Source organism: Cannabis sativa, chromosome 5 (assembly GCF_029168945.1).
Source record: "Cannabis sativa cultivar Pink pepper isolate KNU-18-1 chromosome 5, ASM2916894v1, whole genome shotgun sequence".
Lineage (NCBI taxonomy): Eukaryota > Viridiplantae > Streptophyta > Magnoliopsida > Rosales > Cannabaceae > Cannabis > Cannabis sativa.
Window position 1 is genome coordinate 23675580 of NC_083605.1, and position 21113 is coordinate 23696692.

General features: G+C 33.7%; 1 protein-coding gene and 1 non-coding gene across 5 annotated transcripts; both read right to left on the reverse strand.

The window, feature by feature from the left end:
• Positions 1–2686: 2686 nt before the first annotated feature.
• On the reverse strand, positions 2687–2793 carry LOC115696094 (small nucleolar RNA R71). Its single transcript, XR_004007692.2, has one exon. It is a non-coding gene; the product is annotated as a small nucleolar RNA R71 (small nucleolar RNA).
• Positions 2794–11567: 8774 nt separating this feature from the next.
• Positions 11568–20972, reverse strand: LOC115694984 (glycerophosphodiester phosphodiesterase GDPD4). Of its 4 annotated transcripts, none has more exons than XM_061115523.1 (9): positions 20675–20968; positions 18890–19211; positions 18704–18801; positions 18237–18297; positions 18068–18148; positions 17898–17990; positions 15067–15156; positions 12080–12207; positions 11568–11982 (listed from the first exon to the last, which is right to left on the reverse strand). In XM_061115523.1, exons 2-9 carry the CDS (start codon positions 19157–19159, stop codon positions 11814–11816), a joined length of 990 nt encoding a protein of 329 aa, XP_060971506.1. In that variant the 5' UTR covers positions 19160–19211; positions 20675–20968; the 3' UTR covers positions 11568–11813. The 4 variants fall into 4 exon arrangements, with proteins under 4 accessions (XP_060971506.1, XP_030477947.2, XP_060971507.1 ...); XM_030622087.2 differs by having other exon boundaries at positions 18890–19218; positions 20675–20967; XM_061115524.1 differs by lacking the exon at positions 15067–15156 and having other exon boundaries at positions 18890–19218; positions 20675–20972.
• Between the last annotated feature and the right edge of the window lie 141 nt (positions 20973–21113).

A 21113-nucleotide genomic window follows, 5' to 3' on the forward strand; every position in this document is an offset into this window, starting at 1 on the left:
ATCGGAGGAATCGACTATGTACCAAAAAAATTGGCCCAAAAATTTTGGAATACATATTTATCATATATATTCTTAATCAATTTAAAATCTTAGTTTCATGTTTGGTAATTGCTTTTACATATTTTATGAAATTTTTTTGTTAAAAGGTACATCGATTAGAGATTTATTTATTTTTTTTTTTGTGATTTTTTTTTTCATATCAACAATTTCATTCTTATTAAAATCTTCACATATGATTTCAGTAACCAAATTACATTGAAATTCAAGCCAAATGTTTGAGCATTAAATAGTTGTTAGAGACCTAAAAACATGACAATATAAGATGATAGGTGATGTGGAAGATAAATGCATGTTAACCAACTATATATTTAGTGGTAGGATATTTTCACCCACGTAGAAGGCCATAACAAGGAGTGATATTCAGATAAATACTAACGCGCAACTCATTAAACACCACGAGAGTGTTCATCAACAGTGCTAACGCCAATATTCCTGATAACTCTAAGATTTAGAGTTATTTTCATATCTTTAAGCTTGAATTTAATGTGAATTGTGGAGCAATTAATGTTTATATTGTGTAATTGTGTCTAGTTTGTTGTGTCTTTGTAATAAATGGAAGTGTGTGTGTTAGTAAGTGTTAAATAGACTTATGTTATTGTTTTTATGTGTTTTAAGCAGAAAAAATACAAGAATAGTTATTTGAAAATGTTTGGGACAAGGAGAAAAAAGGAGCAGGAAAATGATTATTGCTGACTGGCATTGCTGTAGCACTCATCGCGTAGCAATTTGTCAGCCCAGTAAGTTTATTTTGGCAGATAGTCCAGCTGGCTTTAATGAAAAGAAAAACGAGCTGAGGTGGCGGAATTTGGCTATTGACTCAACAAACATGTGGAAAATGAAGGATAAGTGGGTGATGATTGGGATTTCCAATTAGGGTAAACTTTGGTACCCTAATTGGGGGGCAAAAGGAGAAAAAGGAAGAAATTAGAAAAGAGGTGGCTGCACTTGAATACCAGTACGAAAATCACAGCAGCAAAAAGGAGAGAAAAGGTACAAAGAAGAAGAGAGTACAAAGAAGAAGAAGATTGAGAAGAAGGAGAAGAAGGCAACAACCAAAGGAAGGATTTGAGCTCATCACTCATTTCCCTTGCTCTCTACTTCGTTTGTATCATTTCCTTCTCTTCAAGTTCTCTTTAACTCCATGAACAATATGTTTTCTAGTTTTGAGTTTTTAATTTCAGCTATGAACTAAACTTTTTGAGATTTGGGTGGTTATGAACCCTTGTATGGACTAGTGTTTTGATTTTGCAATGATGAAGTAATCTTGGCTTAGTTCAATTAGTTGTGATGAAATGTTGAATGAATGTTAATGTTTGGCCATTTTTAACATTTAGCAAGCTAGATCTTACTTGGAAAAGTAAGACCTAGTTGAACCCTTCTAATTGATGCATGATTTTTACCTTTACTTTTAGGTATTAATTAGTAGTGAAATAGGAATATTTTGCTACCATGTATAACTAAGGATTTGATGCTCTATTGGGCTATTTGTGATCTAAACTGATGTAGGAATGCATTGTGAGATTGTGAATGGTTTATTGCAAGTTTTGGAAAAAGCTTGCTGGTTTTTTTGAAATCTGTTAACTTTCCCAGGATTGCTGAGTCATTGCTGTGTCATTGCTGTATCAACTGGGACATACAAGTGGAAATTAATCACCCAAGTCTATTTTCCAAATCTGAAAGTACCACCATTTTAATCACTTTTAGTTTCTTATTTTTAGTTTATTTAGTTTAAAAAATTAGTTCTCAAGTTTAGATTCAAAGCTATCAATTTTTTTGTGAATTAATGTGTGACTTTATTTTATTTTTATTTGAAATTCTTGGAATTACTTTTAGTTGATTTAACATTATTTAGTAAAAAGTCCCTGTGGAGACGAACTTTGATTTACTTATCATTGTATTACTTGTTTGTGATTGTGTACACTTGCGCAATTATAAAGCAATAGAATTTTCACAACAAGTTTTTGGCGCCGTTGCCGGGGACTTTAAGTTCTAAATTTTGTTTTATCAACTAATTGACATTCTAAGAATTTTTGTGCTTTTAATCTTGCTGGTTTTTCTTTGAAATCTCAGGTATCTATAGTGTATGAACCAACAAGAGGACTTTGAACTTGCTCCTATTGATCCCGAGATTGAACGCACATTCCGAAGAAGAAGAAGGGTTCAAAAGGCTAAGGGCCGAGACATCATGGCTGAAAATTTTGATGATGATGGGGTTGCTCCACAAATTGTTAATCCCATCATATTGGCAGATGATCGAGCAAGGGCTACAAGGGAGTATGCAGCCCCCATGTTTAATGAGCTCAATCCAGGCATTGTGAGGCCTGAAATACAAGCACCGCACTTTGAGCTCAAGCCAGTGATGTTTCAAATGCTCCAAACCGTGGGGCAATTCAGCGGGTTGCCAACTGAAGATCCTCACCTCCATCTCCGTTCATTCTTGGAGGTGAGTGATTCTTTCAAGATCCAAGGAGTGAGTGAAGAGGTGTTAAGGTTGAAGCTATTCCCATTCTCACTACGAGACCGAGCTAGATCATGGCTCAACACTTTGCCGCCTGATTCTGTGACCAATTGGAATGACCTTGCTGAGAAGTTTCTGAGGAAATACTTTCCTCCTACTAGAAATGCAAAATTCAGAAGTGAGATCATGTCTTTTCAGCAACTTGAAGAAGAGTCCACAAGTGATGCGTGGGAGAGGTTTAAGGAACTTTTGCGAAAGTGTCCACATCATGGCATTCCACATTGTATTCAGATGGAGACTTTTTATAATGGCTTGAATGCAGCTTCTCGAATGGTGTTAGATGCATCGGCCAATGGTGCTATTTTGTCGAAGTCTTACAATGAAGCATTTGAGATTTTGGAGACCATTGCAAGTAACAACTACCAATGGTCCAACACTAGAGCTCCAACAAGTAGAAAAGTGGCGGGGGTCCTTGAGGTAGATGCAATAACAGCTTTGACAGCTCAAATGGCTTCCATGACGAATGTTTTGAAGAATTTGAGTATTGGGAACGCTAAAAATATTCAACCAGCTGCTGCCATTCAAAGTGATGATATCTCATGTGTGTTTTGTGGAGAAGGGCATGTGTTTGAGAAGTGTCCATCTAATCCGGAGTCCGTTTGTTACATGGGAAATCAGAATTTTAATAGAAACAATGGGGCATTCTCAAACTCTTACAATCAATCTTGGAAGAATCATCCTAATTTGTCTTGGGGAGGTCAAGGAGCAAGCTCAAGTACCGCACCAGCCCAAGGAAGACAAGCATATCCACCGGGTTTTTCACAACAACCCCGACATTCACAACATGCTCAAAATGCCCAACCAAGTTCTTTGGAAAGTCTAATGCGGGATTATATGGCAAAAAATGATGCGGTGATACAAAGTCAAGCTGCCTCTCTTCGAAACTTAGAGTTGCAACTTGGACATTTGGCCAATGAATTGAAAGCTAGGCCGCAAGGTTCTTTGCCTAGTGACACGGAGAATCCAAGGAGGGATGGGAAGGAGCAATGCAAATCCATTCACTTGAGGAGTGGCAAGCAACTGAAAAATTCCGAGGAGGAAATAAAGGGTAGTGGGGAGCCCACTTCAATCCAAAACGACGAAAAATTGAGTAAAAAAACTGCCCAGGAAATTGCTGATACCAGACCAGTTGATACAGCATCGGGTCAGCAATCTGACAGTCAGCAATCCGCACCAGTATGTACTAAACCACCCCTTCCATTTCCTCAAAGATTTCGGAAACAGCAGCAAGATGGGCAATTCAAGAAGTTTTTAGATGTGTTGAAGCAGCTCCATATCAATATTCCCTTGGTGGAAGCATTGGAGCAAATGCCAAACTATGTCAAGTTCTTAAAAGACATTTTGACAAAGAAAAGGAGGTTGGGGGAGTTTGAAACTGTAGCTCTTACCGAAGGATGCAGCGCCATGTTGAAAAGTAAGATTCCACCGAAGTTGAAGGATCCGGGTAGTTTTACAATCCCTTGTTCTATTGGGGGGCGGGATGTTGGAAGAGCTTTATGTGATTTGGGTGCAAGCATCAACCTCATGCCTATGTCGATCTTTAAGAAGTTGGGTATTGGTGAAGCACGTCCTACAACTGTTACATTGCAACTTGCTGACAGGTCCATGGCCCATCCGGAAGGAAAAATAGAAGATGTTCTAGTACAGGTTGACAAGTTCATTTTTCCAGCTGATTTCATCATCCTAGACTATGAAGCTGATAGAGATGTGCCTATTATCTTGGGTCGACCATTCCTTGCTACCGGGAGAACTCTGATTGATGTGCAAAATGGGGAGCTCACAATGAGGGTGAATGACCAAAAAGTCACCTTTAATGTGTTCAATGCTATGAGATTTCCGGATGAGATAGAAGAGTGCTCTCGCATAAGTGTAATTGACTCGATAGTGGCTGAAAAATTTCACAAGGAAGCTTGGAAGGATGAGAAATTTATAAGTTCTTTTGAGCTGGAAGACTTGAGTGAAGATGAAGACAACCAAGTTGCTTGGGTGGAGCCATTGCAACCTATTCCTAACTTCAAGAAGCCCTTTGAATCTTTGGAGTTGAAGGAAAGTAATTTTAAGCCTCCAAAACCCTCCATCCAAGAACCACCGAAGTTGGAGTTGAAACCATTGCCAAGCCATCTGAAGTATGCCTATTTGGGGGAGAATGACACGCTACCAGTTATTATAGCATCAAACTTGGTAGTTGAAGATGAAGGTGCTTTGCTAAAGGTGTTGAAAAAGCATAAGAAAGCAATCGGGTGGACTATGGCGGACATAAGGGGTATTAGTCCAACGATTTGCACGCACAAGATACTTTTAGAAGCTGGTTGTAGCAATTCTGTTGAGCATCAGCGAAGATTGAATCCCGTCATGAAAGAAGTGGTGCGAAAAGAAGTGATCAAGTGGCTAGATTATGGTATTGTGTACCCAATTTCGGATAGCTCATGGGTTAGTCCTGTTCAATGTGTGCCCAAGAAAGGAGGAGTCACTGTGGTGGCTAATGCAAACAATGAGTTGATTCCTACTCGAACCGTGACCGGTTGGAGGGTGTGTATGGACTACCGGAAGCTAAACAATGCTACTCGGAAGGATCATTTCCCGCTGCCATTTATTGACCAAATGTTGGATCGTTTGGCGGGAAAAGAGTTTTATTGCTTTCTTGACGGATATTCGGGTTACAATCAGATTTCTATAGCACCAGAAGATCAAGAGAAAACCACCTTCACTTGTCCATATGGTACCTTTGCCTTTAGGAGGATGCCATTTGGATTGTGCAATGCTCCCGCGACTTTCCAAAGGTGTATGATGGCTATTTTCTCGGATATGGCTGAGAGTATTTTGGAGATATTCATGGATGACTTCTCTATCTACGGGGATTCATTTGGGGTTTGTTTGGAGAATTTGGAAAGAGTGTTAGCAAGATGTGAAGAAACCAACTTGGTGCTTAATTGGGAGAAATGCCACTTCATGGTTCAAGAGGGTATTGTGTTGGGTCACAAAGTGTCTAGCAAGGGGATAGAAGTTGACAAGGCAAAGCTAGAAGTGATTGAGAAGCTACCAGCCCCTACCACGGTGAAAGGCATAAGAAGCTTCCTTGGACACGCGGGTTTCTATAGGCGCTTCATTAAAGACTTTTCTAAGGTGTCCAAACCCTTGTGTAACTTGCTAGAACAAAATAGACCATTTGAGTTTACCGCTGAATGTAATGAAGCATTTTTGAAGTTGAAGACGACTCTTGTTACGGCCCCCGTGATTGTAGCACCCGATTGGTCATTGCCCTTTGAACTCATGTGTGATGCAAGTGATTTTGCCGTTGGGGCTGTTCTTGGGCAGCGGAAGAATAAGATCTTTCATTCCATTTATTATGCAAGCAAAACTCTTGTTGATGCCCAAATTAACTACACCACTACTGAGAAAGAGTTGCTAGCGGTGGTTTTTGCCTTTGAGAAATTCAGATCGTATCTTGTGGGAACCAAGGTGGTTGTGTATACTGACCACTCGGCAATCAAGTATTTGATAACCAAGAAAGATTCTAAACCGAGGCTTATTCGTTGGGTTTTGTTGCTACAAGAGTTTGACTTGGAAATTCGAGACAGAAAAGGGACAGAAAACAAAGTGGCGGATCATCTCTCTAGGTTGGAAACTAACAATCACAGCAGCCACTTAGAGGGAGAATTCCAAATTCAAGACTCATTCCCAGATGAGCAACTGCTAGTGGTAGAGCAAACACGGGTACCATGGTATGCAGACATTGTCAATTACTTAGTTGGAGGTGCCTATCCACCTGATTTTACCAAGCAGCAGCTCAAAAAGTTCCTTCATGATAGCAAGTTTTATTTTTGGGATGAGCCATACTTGTACAAGCAGTGCCCCGATCGTATTATGCGGAGATGTGTGCCAATGGGTGAAGTTAGAAGCATCTTGGAGCATTGTCATTCAGCTCCTTATGGTGGCCATTTTGGTGGACAACGCACGGCGGCCAAGGTTTTTCAATCTGGGTATTATTGGCCTTCTATTTTTAAAGATGCTCATGCTTTTGTTCAACAATGTGATCGCTGCCAGAGAGTTGGAAATATCTCCGCCAGGAATGAAATGCCTCTTAATTGTATCTTGGAGGTGGAGTTGTTTGACGTGTGGGGTATCGACTTTATGGGACCTTTCCCACAATCCTTTGGGAATCTCTACATTCTAGTGGCGGTGGATTATGTGTCAAAGTGGGTGGAGGCAATTGCTAGTCCCAAGAATGATGCTCGAGTGGTTATGAAGTTCCTTCATAAACATGTTTTTACAAGGTTTGGGACTCCTAGAGCTTTGATAAGTGATGAGGGAACACACTTTGTGAACAAAGTGTTGGCTGCCCTCTTGGCCAAATATAGTGTAAAACACAAAATTGCTACTGCCTATCACCCACAGACTAACGGGCAAGCTGAAATATCTAATCGGGAAATTAAAGGCATATTGGAGAAGGTTGTAAATCCCAACAGAAAAGATTGGTCCCAACGCCTCGATGATGCACTTTGGGCGTATAGGACAGCATATAAAACTCCTCTAGGCATGTCTCCATATCGCCTAGTTTATGGGAAAGCATGCCATCTTCCCGTGGAGTTAGAACACAAGGCATTTTGGGCACTAAAAAATCTCAATATGGATATTTCAGCAGCTGGAGAAGCAAGAAAGTTACAGCTGAATGAGTTGGATGAATTGCGTTTGTTTTCCTATGAGAATGCTAAATTGTACAAGGAGAAGACAAAGAGATGGCATGATGAGAGAATCAAGGAAAGAGTTTTTGCAAAAGGACAAGAAGTGTTACTCTTTAATTCAAGGCTCAAACTCTTTCCTGGAAAATTAAAGTCCCGTTGGTCTGGCCCGTTTACTGTGCAAGAAGTGACTCCTTTTGGTGCGATTACAGTGAAAGATCAACAATCCGGGAGGGAATTTAAAGTGAACGGGCAGCGGTTGAAACACTATTGGAGAGGCGAGGTCAACCGAGAGAAGACCTCAATTTCTTTGAAAGATGCTTGATCATTGTAATTTGGGGTGCCTAAAGAAAAAAAAAAAAAGATTGAATTGAAAAAAAAAAAAAAATTGAAAAAGAATGAAAAGAAAAAAAAATTCAGTGAAAGGCACCCCTTGAAAAAAAGAAAAAAAAAGAAAAAAAGAAAAGCAAGCCCTCACTTGATTTTCTTCTCTTTTTTTTTTTTTTTTTTGGCCCAATCTTTCTTTCTTTTGACTTTCAACTAGTGAAATAAAAGCCCAACATCATGGCCCATAACACTTAATATCAATTGTGAAAATTACATGAAATATGGGATTTCATAACAAAGTTAGAAAAATATGGCATTTTTAGGTTTGCCACTTTTCTATGGCATTTTTTCACATTTAAGTTTTTTATGGTATTTGATATGCCATATTTTTATAAACTTATTATCCAATCCCATATTTTATGTTTTTGTTTTTAGCTTAATTAGTTTTATTTATTTTTTAATTTATTTTACACTTACATTTTAGGGTTTCTTTTTATTTGAAAAATTTACACCAAATACTACATTTTTTTCAAACATTACATTTTTAATTTGACAAGAACATTTTACTTTTATACTTTTATTAATTTTTTTTTTCTTTTTTACTTATTGAAACTTCAAAAAGTTTTTTTTTTTTGTCTTTTTTATATATTTTTTAGTCAATTTTGGCTCTCTTTTTTCTTTTCAACTTTTAAGTCAGTTGCTACTTTTTTTTTTCTTTCTTTCGCTTATCTCTCTCTATTTTTTTTTTCTAATTTCTCTTTGTGTCTCTCTTTTTTTTTTCAATTTTTTTCTCAACCTAATTTTTTTCTCTTAATATATATAATAAGTGTACATTTTTATATTTCATTTTTTTTTACAAAAATTAAACTTGTTTTTTTTATTTAAACTACTATTCGTTTTTTTTTTTGTTAAAAACTAATTATTCCATTAAAAACAGCAGAAAAAAAAACCAGTTTCATCAACATCATCCTGAAAAAAAAAACAATATAAAAAATCATAATCTAAAAAGAATCCAAACTTTAAAAACTAGTTTCATCAACATTGAAAGAAACTAATAATTTCATTTAAAGAATACAAAAAATAGTTTCATCAACAAGATAATGAAAAAAATTACAATCTAAAGACGATACTAACTTTAAAAACCAGTTTCATCAATATCATCCTGAAAAAAAAAACAATATAAAAAATCATAATCTAAAAAGAATCCAAACTTTAAAAACTAGTTTCATCAACATTGAAAGAAACTAATAATTTCATTTAAAGAATACAAAAAATAGTTTCATCAACAAGATAATGAAAAAAATTACAATCTAAAGACGATACTAACTTTAAAAACCAGTTTCATCAATATTAAAATAAACGAATTATTTCACTAAAAGAGGCAAAAAAAAAAATAGTTTCAACAATAACATAATAAAAAATACACAATGCCTAATAACTAAACTTTTACAAATTAACGATACTAAATTTAAAAACCAGTTTCGAACATATAAAATTTATATCAAAACCTAATAATCAAACTTCTAACTTCATTCTTTATTTTGGCATTTAATTTTTTATTTGCTTGCTCAAAAATTAGAGTTAATTTAAACATACAATATGCAGCAAATATAACAAAGAGAATCACAAATTAAAATCAAAGAGAAAAAAAAGAAACAAAGAAAATTAAAGAGACAAAAGTGCAATAAAAACCATAAAAGAATAACAAAAAAAAACAGTGGAATGTGAGAAACCAGTTAGTAAAACAACCAAAATAAAAACAAACAAATAAAAACCAGTTTCTTGAGATAAATTAATAAAAAATTGAATAAAACTCAATTATGAACAACAATAAAAAAAATTAATTACTTAAAAAAACCAGTTATGAAAATAATAAAATAATATGTATGTCAGAAACTGATTAATTAAAATAAAATAAAAATTGTTGTTCAAATATCATACAATAATAAAACTATACAAACGAAAAAATATATAATAATATCATAAAAATTGAGCAACCCCATTACAGAATAGTTAAAACATGTGAAACCAGTTTCGACATGTGAAACCAGTTTTGACGTTATAAAAAATCATAACAAAATACAAATGTTAATAATAAAGTTAATTGAAACCAGTTTCATCAAACAATCAAATAAAAACATACACACACACAAATATACAAAAAAAAAATACTAATCACAAATATAATCAAAACAACACATAATGCCTACCAGTAATTTAATAACAAAATATAAGTGTAAGTTTCCAACCTAGAAACAAAATAATAAGAAAGTAACTTGAAAAAAAATTCTAATAACATAATGAAACTATTTTTTTTATTCTTTTAATGAAATTAATAGTTTCTTTCAATGTTGATGAAACTGATTTTTAAAGTTTATATTATCTTTAGATTATAATTTTTTATATTGTTTTTTCTTCAGGATGATGTTGATGAAACTGGTTTTTTTTTTTTCTGTTGCTTTTAATGAAATAATTAGTTTTTAACAAAAAAACAAAGAAAAAAAATAGTAGTTTAAATAAAAAAAAAACAAGTTTAATTTCTGTAAAAAAAAAAATAATATCTATAGTTGAGATCATTTTTTATTTAGTTTAGTATTTTATTTTTTAAAAAAAGAAAAAATAAATAAAAAGAAACACAAATTTTAAGTTTTTTATGGCATTACTCAAGACTTTTTCCCATATTTGTAAGTTTTTTTAAAAAAATGCCATATTTAGTATAATTAAGTTTTTATGCCATATATATCAAAACTTATCTTTATTTTTCCATATTTTTGTAAATAGCCCATATCAATTTTGCATTTAAATTCCTACAACATCACACACAATTGTATTTAATTAATTGGGAGACTAAATAAACAAATAAAAATTAAAAAAGTTAATTAAAACTAATTTCAAAATACTAAAATTACTATTTATGCATAACTAAATAAAACCAAATAAAAGTCACTAAAATAAATTAAAAATACTTGAGAACAAAGCTAATTTAATGCCCAAAAAGATATAAATAACTCTATTTTCATAGAGTTATCAATTCCATTAGCTCAAAATCAAAAACATTAATCACTTCTCTATAATTGTTCTAGCTGTCAATATATATAGTCTCAATAACATTGACTATAATAGAAGTATGTCTGTTCAATAATAGTTGAACTATAAAAGACACTCTATCGTCCTATCTTGTTAGTTGATAAAAAAATCAAACAACAGTAATTATTCAAACAATCTAGGCTATTAGAATTTTTGTCATCCGAACTTTAACATGTTACATTAGAATAGTCTTTCTTTCTTTTTTAAAATGGAATAGTCATTCCACCAAAATAATAAAAAGAGCATTCCATTAGAATACCATTCTAATACTTTAAAATACAACCAAACAAAAGAATATAATGAAAATTATTTCCTTTCCATTCCATTTCATTACCTTCAAACAAATGCCACCTAAATTTTTAAAGTCATCTCCCCTAATCTATTGAATTTGTTAAATTTAAAATTTTTTATTCAATTTTAGTAAAAATAATCTAACATGGATAAAAGTTTAACAGACATGATTTGATTGGAAAATTTTTTAACCGTCAGAAAAATTTAAGAAATATAATTTGATACATGTCAAAATTTATGAGCAAAAATTTAAATTAGCCAACAATACAAAACACATTTTTTTTAATCTTATACTTTTGTTAGGAAGAATAATAAAAACTTTTATTTAAAAAAAAAAATAATAAAAACTTAGCCAAAAGTTGAATACAAATAATCTTATGTGATATTATTATATTGGTGGGATATGTAAGAGAGTTGAAAATTTTATATTTTTTCAAAGAGTAAGAACTTTTAGAAATTAGAACAGTAATTGCTGATATACTTCACAATACTCCCCATTTATATTCCAGGAGAAAGAACAAAAAAAAAAACAGAAACAAATACTTTTTGTGATTCTATTTCTACTTGGTCGTACACAAAATGCAAGAACTGAATAACCATGTTAGTTAAGCATAATTAGTCATTTTACTTGTTAATTCAACTATTGAACCCAAGTTTCTAACTTGAATTCATAATATCGTTTTTTTTAATTGGAATAAATAGTTATAATATAGTTCGTTAGAAGAAATACATAAATTGTTTTATTTAATAATATAAAAAAATAAATAAAAGTGACAAGCTTGGGTGGATGGATACATTATTCCTTTCCCTTTTTCCTATATATTTGGGTAAGCAATGGTGGAAAGAAATGATCATAGTGAGAGTGAAAAACCTTCCTGGAGGCATTCTGTTCTGATATCTTGCATCTGACGTTGAAGCAGAGTTGGGTTGCTCGTAACAATGGCGTCCACACGTTCAAATAACATTTTTTGCATGGAACTTACATCATCAACCGTCCACGCATACACCTTCTTATTTCTCCTGTCACAAGCTCATACATGAATTTATTAATAAACTCCTCCATGCTAATTGATTACCCTAGCAAATGCAACTGAATCTAACAGAGTAAATTTAGTACCCGTGCACAATTCTGACAAGCTTTTTATCAATCAATGGGTGATACACACCCACAACATCAGCATCTTTCATCCTCAACAAATTGGTTCTAAGTCCAGTAGATGGTTCAATCATCACAATGTAGCCTACCTGCAAGAATTTAACAATTCATAAATGCTGAAACACAAATTCAGAAGCTAAACGTTGAAATTTTTGCCGTACATATTTATGGTTCTGGCATTCTATCTGTACATATTTAACTGGTTCTAGCCACGATCATACTCGTTTATGTTGGGTTTACTTGATGGCTGAAAAATCTGATGTTGAAAAATTATTTAAAGAATTTTTTTAGATGATTGAAACTTAATTTAAAACAAATATTGGCATTCTTCACACTGATAATGGGACTGAATATTTCAATCATGTTTTGGGTAATTTTTTAAAGACAAAGGCATAATACATCAATCTACTTGTATTGACACCCCTCAACAAAACAGAATTGTTGAAAGGAAAAATAAGCATTTTACTTGAAGTTGCTCGCTCTTTAATATTTTTATGTGCATGTTCCTAAATACTTTTGTATTTAATTAATAGAATGCCTACTCATGTTCTAAACTATAGCACACTCCTAGATTGTTTTAAAAAGGAATTTCGGGTATCACACATGTATTCTAATTTGCCTTTAAAGATTTTAGGCTGCATTGTATTTGTTCATATTCCTAATAATACTCAGTCCAAACTGGATCCAAGGGCTGTAAAGTGTGTTTTTATAGGGTATGCTTCTAATAAAAAGGGTACAAATGCTATGATCCTCAAACCAGAAAAATTTATGTTAGTATGGATGTCTCTTTTTATGAGAAACGATCTTATTTTCAAAAAAAATTCTCTTCAATGGGAGAATGAAATGCAAGAGGAAGATAATTTTTTGAATTTTGCATCTAATCCGTTGCCTAACTTAATTGTTTCTAATCAAGAGCAGCCTTAATTAACACAGATAATGTGGACAATCATAGAACTGTAGTGCCAAGTATTACTGTATCTGAAACAGGGGGAGAAACACTACAAACTAATCCTGAACTCCGGGTTTACACTCGGAAAATGTTTCCTCATAAAAATCAGCAGCAGCAACCAAACCATATTAGCACTGATCAATCTCAACCTATGGGAGCGGGACCTCAAAAATCCACAGGTGATTCTAATCCTTCATGTTCTATTCCTATATCTTCTTCTAGTCAAGAGAATTCTGATATTGATATTCCTATAGCTATTCGAAAGGGAACTCGTACATGCACAAAATATCCCTAAGCTAAACATATCTCATACACAAAAATTTCCTCCAATCATAAAGCATTACTTCAAAAATCTCAAACTTGTTTATTCCAAGAAATATTCTGGAGGCTCTTGATGAACCTAATTGGAAATCAGCAGTGATAGAAGAGATGAATGCTCTTGGGAGAAGTGGTACTTGGGAAATTGTTAATTTGCCTAAAGGAAAGAAGATAGTAGGGTGTAGATGGATTTTTACAGTAAAATACAAGGCTGATGGTAGTATAGAAAGGTATAAAGCAAGATTAGTGGCGAAGGGATATACTCAAACACATGGGACTGAATATCAAGAGAATTGTGTCCCTGTTGCTAAGGTAAACTCCATTAGAATCTTGTTATCTCTAGCTGTAAATTTTAATTGGCCGCTTTACCAATCAGATGTAAAAAATGCCTTTTCTAAATGGAGACCTTGAAGAAGTTTTTATGAATCTATCACCAGGATTTGAAGGAAAAAATGGGTTCAAAAACAGTTTGTAAGTTAAAGAAATCCTTATACGGGTGCAAACAGTCGGCTAGAGCTTGGTTCAAGAGGTTTGGAAAAGCTGTAAAAAAGAACTAAATGCAAAGCTTGCAGCTGAATTTTTGCTGATCAAAGATTTGGGGACAGTCAAATACTTTCTTGGGATGGAGTTTACAAGGTCCAAAGAAGGTGTTTTGGTAAACCAACGTAAATATGTTATTGATATGCTTTATGAGACGGGAATGACCGGTTGTAAACCAGCTGAGTCTCCTATTGAACCCAACTTAAAGCTTAATTTGTCTAAAGAAGAAGACGTCTTAAACAAAGAAAAGTACCAAAGACTAGTTGAACGGTAAATCTACTTGTCACATACTCAGCCAGATATAGCATTTGCCATAAGCATGGTAAGTCAATTCATGCACTCACCTGGACAAGTGCACTTTGATGCTATTTATAGAATTCTCAAGTACTTAAAAGGAACACCGGGGAAAGGCTTATTATTCAGCAATCATGGCCATTTACAATTGGAAGCTTATACAGATGTAGATTGGCCTGGAAGTTCAGTTGATTGACGTTCAACAAAATGTCGTAGTAAAAAACAAAATGTTGTAGCAAGAAGCAGTTGCCCATGGCGTGTGTGAAGTTTTATGGATTAAAAGTTTCTTATCCTTTACCTATGAAAGTGTATTGTGATAAAAGGAAAGCTGCTATTTCTATTGCTCACAATCCAGTGCTCCATGACTGAACGAAGCACGTGGAAGTGAACAAACATTTCATTAAGGAAAACTTGAATTTGGACTAGTATGCATGCCATACATTCCTACAACAATACAAAAAGCTGATATACTTAAAAAGGATCTTCCAACAAGACAATTTGAAAAACTGATGGGCAAGTGGACAAGCTGGATATGAAAGACATTTTTAAACCAGCTCGAGGGGGGTGTTGGAAAATAGGAAATAAAATCATAAATATAAATTATTTTATGTGAAATATATTGTATTGGGAAACAGATATTTACTTTTCTTTTCTATGTGATATTTTCTCTGATTCTTAGGCTTACTTTTGACCTACAATATCTGGTAATTATTAGCAGATTTGTACAGATTCTTTCTATTCTTGTACCTTGCCTATTTAAAGGCTATTTTTCTATCAATAATATATATCGAATACCTTTTTCCACAGAATTATTATTGAGGATAATAAACTGTAGATTTGTCATTACCATAGTATCTGGTGACTGTTGGATAACATCTCTTGCTAGTTTGTCACTTTTAGCCCATACAACACAATTTTTACACCTTGTCCTCCCAACCTGAAATGATAATTCATTTGAAAATTCAACCAATGAATCTTAAAATACTAAGGTTTTAGGCACAAGTTATTCTTCTAGAGTACAGAATCAAATATGTTTCGAGCTGATCATATATGGTTGAAACATACTTTTTCTGGTCACAGAAATACAAGAGTTGGGGACTAGCAAGGGCAACGTCTTGAACAACAAGCAATTATACAGATCAATTACATAAAGAAAGTCGATTTCCATTAAGAATATTGAGCACTCAAGAACAAAGTTCATGAAAGCATTAAAACCATTAGCTTAAGGGTAAGAACTACCCAAAAATAATTATTTCAGTTTTCAGGTACTCTTGTCATTGATTTTCATAATAATACTTCACGGCAGCAACAACTAAAGCTGGCTTCGGACGGCAATTGCATTTGCATTCAAACACAGAGGGGTAGGAGTAAACTCAACCTTATGGCATATGTAAGTTGTAATTTATGTGTTACTGATGAGTACATATTTTATCTACTCATTACCTTTTACACTTTGAAAGGTTTTATTTTTCTTCAGTTTTTGTATGGATTTGATGTGTTCTTTGTAGTTCAGTGTTTAATTGTTGATTCTATAGTGAATTTGGAGCATAATGGACATAATCGAGTGATATGTCAAAACTGAAGAATGATACGTGATGTAAAACCGACAAAATAACAAATTAGTGTTCCAGAGTCCAGATGATATATCACCTGGAATGGGGCTACATGTCGCCTGTATCTGATCTGAAAAATCCCAAAACATCACAAAAATCCACCTTTCAAAAGTCTAGGGGAGTACTAGGTGATATGTCGCCTGGTGTGCGGAGTTTAAATTTAAACCCAATTTCAAATTGATTTCAAAGATTATCTTTGGAGGATTACAAATAGGGATTTTGCGATTCATTTTTGGACGACTACAAAGCATATGAAACTCAGAGAACACAAGGGAAACGGAAATTTAAGCAATTGATCATTATTAAAATTTTTAACTTCTTCTACTTTTCTGTTTTAGTCTTTTTTTTAACAAAAAAAAAAAGAGAAAAATGACACTTGTCTTGGACTCCCCCCAACAAAAAAAAAAAAAAGCCTACAGCAACCAAAGCAGAGCACACAACCAAAGTTTTAAAAAGCTTACAAAAAGAGTTTAGTTTTGATGGGATTATTTTAGTTTTGAATAATGAATATAGATATTGATTATTTAATGTTGGTGATCATGAACTATATATTCTGTCTAGAGTGTTGATGGAATTATTTTAAATTTATGAAATAAAGTTTTGATATTATTCAAATTAGGTTCTTCTAATTTGTTCATGCTTTCTTATTATTAATGTTTTCTTTTTAATACTTCATCATCATTAGATTTAATTACAGATTATACTTGAGAGAGAATCTTAATTTGAATCTAGAATTCATGACATAGACTCATTACAAGCGTGTACAAATCATTGCTAAGACACTTGCCACCAGAATTTGAGTGTTGGGAGAGACAATCTCAGAAACCCAATCGGCCTTCGTTGAAGTTCGATAGATTCTGGACTCGGTATAAATGGCGAATGAGGTTGTTGAAGATTACAAGTTTTGTGGCAAAAGTAGATTGTTTTCAAGATTGATTTTGAGAAAGCATATGATTGAGTCGAATGGGATTTTTTGGACTTGATGTTGAGGAAAGAGGGTTTTGGGGACTTATGGCGGAAATGGATTAGAGGGTACATCTCAACATACTACATTCTCTATTTTCATTAATGAGAGAAAAGAGTACCAGGGGACTCAGAGAAGGAGATTCACTATCGCAGTTCCTTTTCCCAATGGTGGCAGATGTTCTTAGGAGGATTGTGGATGTTAAAATATATTAGCTATATTAATTGTATTTAGTTAGTTTTCTATTTAGTCTCTCTAACTTAGTTAGTTTCCTATTTACTCTCTCTAATTTTGTATATAAATACATATGATTCTATTGAATAAAATACACAATTCATTCACCATATCTTACATGGTATCAGAACTGATTTTAGGATTGGGAATTCGAAATTCGAAATTAGGGTTCATCACAAATTGGGGTTTTCAATTAGGATTCATCACAAAGTTGGGTTTTTCAATTAGGGTCTTTTTCGGAAACCATCTTTTTCGGAAACCATCACAAAGTTGGGTTTTTCAATTAGGGAGAGAGAGAGAGAGAGAGAGAGAGAGAGAGAGAGAGAGAGAGAGAGAGAGAGAGAGAGAGAGAGAGAGAGAGAGAGAGAGAGAGAGAGTCTACTTTTTAAGAATTTCATAAAAATAACCATAACAGTTAATGAATTCTTATTTAATTGATATTGAATAGAGATATTGTGTCATTAGATCATGGGAAATTTCACTTACACTTGAGAGAGGTAGTTGAATTATATTAGGGTTGTTGGAAATCACAAATCATGAGAAAGACTGGGATAATTGAGAAATCAAGATTCACAATCGAAAATAGGAAAGTAAATGCTCTTGGTTTTAATCTTTGAAATTTAATTTGTGTACTTCGTTGAAATTTTACTCTTTTACAATTCATTTATTAAGCAATTTTAATCCTAGTTTTCTATTTAAAATTAGGGGCTTATAAAAATAATACTTAGTGAACTAAAATTAAATCTCTGTGGGTTCTACACTACGCTAAATTAAACAGTGTACGCTTGTGGTATAAAAAATCACTATCAGCTACCAACTCTACAAATTTATGAAAAATGGAATAAAGAAAAAACCAAAGAATCTTACAACAGAAAGAATATCTTTTGCCAGCCCTTTTTCATATGAAGGAGGCCCAACTTTTGCATCTAGGATCACCTGCCGGACTGAACTTGATACCAACTAAAAAAAAAATACAACCATCGTCAAAGTGAAGTATAAGAATGATGAATGCAAATGTCTGTGGAGAGAGAGAGTACCCTCAAAGCATCCTCAATGGTAGGAACAATTCCTGAAGTAGACATCTGGCCAGGATGATGAACAGAGCCTAGTTCTTTTATCTATAACAAAAACAAGCAGATTTACATTATTAAAAAGGATGGCAGTCACAATGATGCAGTAAACAAAGAAGCCTTGTATACGTCTTACCTCTTTCATTCTTAAGTTTCCAACCTTAAGAGTGATGTTTCCGGATATCTTCTGCAAATCTCTGCCTATCCAATTCAAAGATCAAATTTAAAACTACAACCACGTATAAGAGTAAGTATATTACAAATATCCCATATCGGTTATGATGAGAGTCCAATGTGAGGGCATATGTGAACAACAGAATAAATCTTGTTGAGGATAAAAACCTAATTTTGTTGTGAATTAGTTAATAACGTTACAATCATTCTGCTAAGTTAGTCAATAACTCAGCTAATGGCAGCAAACTTGTTAACTCTACCTGTTTATTTCTTGTAATTAGTTTGTATATTAAAGTAAGAAACCTATTTGAATCCCCTTAAACAAGCAAAATTGTGCATTGTGTTCGTGCATAAATGATGTGTGAGTTTTGACCTCTTGACTGTTTGTGCCTAGTGAACTTGAAACAAAATAAATAAACAAAATCAAACCTGTCATGGAGAGCGAACAAAACTCCATCTAAAGAACGCGAAACATCAATCTCGATGCAGTCTACTTGAGAAGCAAGAGCAGAGTGATATGCAGCTATCTAAGAATGGAGTAAGTCATGGGATTAGTGAAATATTCCAACATACAAATGACATTTGGTATGTGATATTGATGCAATAATAACGTACAGTGTTGGGAAAGGCCTTTGTTGAGTCACCACCATGGGCACACACTAACGGAGGATTATTAAGCCAACTGCATTTTCTTAATTGGAGCTGATGAAGGCTGCGAAGCCTGAAATGGAAGAAGATGGGAGGGAAGATAGCAATGAAGGCAAGGGTAATGATAATAGAGCGGAAGAGTCTCTTGGAAGAAAACCGAAATCCATCACCAAGCCCAACAGTCCTACGAGTCTGGGTCACCCATCTCCTTCCCAATCTGTTTGTTGAGATTGCCATATCTACCACTGATCAAACTCTCACTACCCAGTACCACTCTTGACACTTCCTTCTTTGCCCTTGAAATTTACACACCTTTTTAAGTTTATGTATTGTGACAAAAATTACACTAATAATGGTTGAATTTGTGGCGAAGTAAACACATAATAATTGGTTGTTTTGTGCAAGTATACATTAATTGATAAATTCTTGCTTATTTTTCACAGAGTTAAGATTAGGATCAAGGTCCTTCATCTCTGTGCTTCAGTCTGATCCAACATTAATTATACATTAATTGATAAATTCTTGCTTATTTCCAATAGTTTTCACACTAAAATTTTAATTTTATGTTTCTAGATTTCAATAATTGGACACTAACTAAGCTAATTGAGGCAATTTTTCATGCAGTAATTTTATAAGCATAATTTAGGCACATAAATACTTAATTCATCGTATTCATATAATACGTCAAACATCAGCTATTTAACATATGTAGCAATTCAAGTCGAATCTGAGTCCAACACACTAATAATTTCAATGTTTTACTTGACGTGTTTATTACGTGAGTTTGAGTTGGAGGGAGTAAATTTTGAGGGAATATGAAACCCAAGTATTGGAGGGGATTAATATTACCACCATTTAAATTTAAAAAGTGGGGCCACTTAGAAACACAAACCTTATTAATGAAAATTTAATTTACCAAACATGCGTTAAGTTGATCCCGTATCATCTTGTGTACATCAAGAAATTAACTCATCATATTTTGCAATTTTGCTCCCTCTAATATTATTTTTTTAATAATTATAAATAAAACTAAAAAAATCCAGTTTTCATAGGTCATACAAGTCTTTAAAACTTTAAAATTCCAACATAACAAAATGAGTATTAATTGAAATAGAGACACGTTTCCAAGAACCACTCAGGGTCTGCATCATCAATTAAAAACTGTAAACAAAATTGCTTTTGTAGGCATTGGAAGACTTTTATCACCAGACTGACCATAATAAACATGACCAACTTATAACTGATGAAAAATTAGCTAAAAGAAAACAGCTGAAGTAAAATAACTAATTTCGTTTTTATCCTAGTCTCATCTACCATTTTGTCCCAAGGGTGGAATGCTGTAATCTCGTTTCATGTTCATAGTGGAGAAGAGAATATCCTAAGGGCAGTTCAAAGAGATTTAGGGTCAAGTTTTTTTATCTGAACCTCTATAATTTTTTTGGGGATCTTTATTATTTTCTTGATCTTTATTTCTGCAAAGTATAGGTGAAACTTGTGTGAGGGAGGTCTACTCCTAACACATATAAATTTATTATTACTGATACGACTACGTTAAGACACGCCTAAGCATTATCTATCTACATACAAATCTACAGCTTCATTTTTTTCATTTCTCTAATATTTCTATAATGTTGAACTTTCTACTTTCCAAAAAAAGGAAAGAAAAATACAAAAGCAAATCTTATAAAACAGACAAAAGATAGGCTAAATCAAACGTAATTTAAAAATTAATACATGAGCAAAAGGAGTTACCTAATATGATCAGAGTGATGAGAGAGAAAGTGGAGGGCAGAGGCTGAGTGCGACGTGGACTCGAAGTTGAGGGAGAAAAGAAGAATGCGTCTGTTGATTGGGTCCAACCTGGGCTCTCGGCGGATGGTGATGGTTGTGCCGTGGCGGAGTCGTTGCAGACGGAGTTCTAGCGGGGTTTACTATATGCTAAGGGAAATTGAGATGGCTCCTAAGATTGGGACTTTAGGCGCCTTGCTTCAATTGAGAGTATTTGTTGTGAAATAGGTTGCTGATTTGTTAAAGTGTCAACTAAGAGACAGATATTAACACACTTTTAGGCCACATGGTAAATACTGTGGGACTTGGCTTTCGAAAAGGAAATTTAACATATCTATATATTATTTACAAAGTAATTATAAAAAAGACCTATAAAATATAAGGAAACGATTTTGTCTCGTAA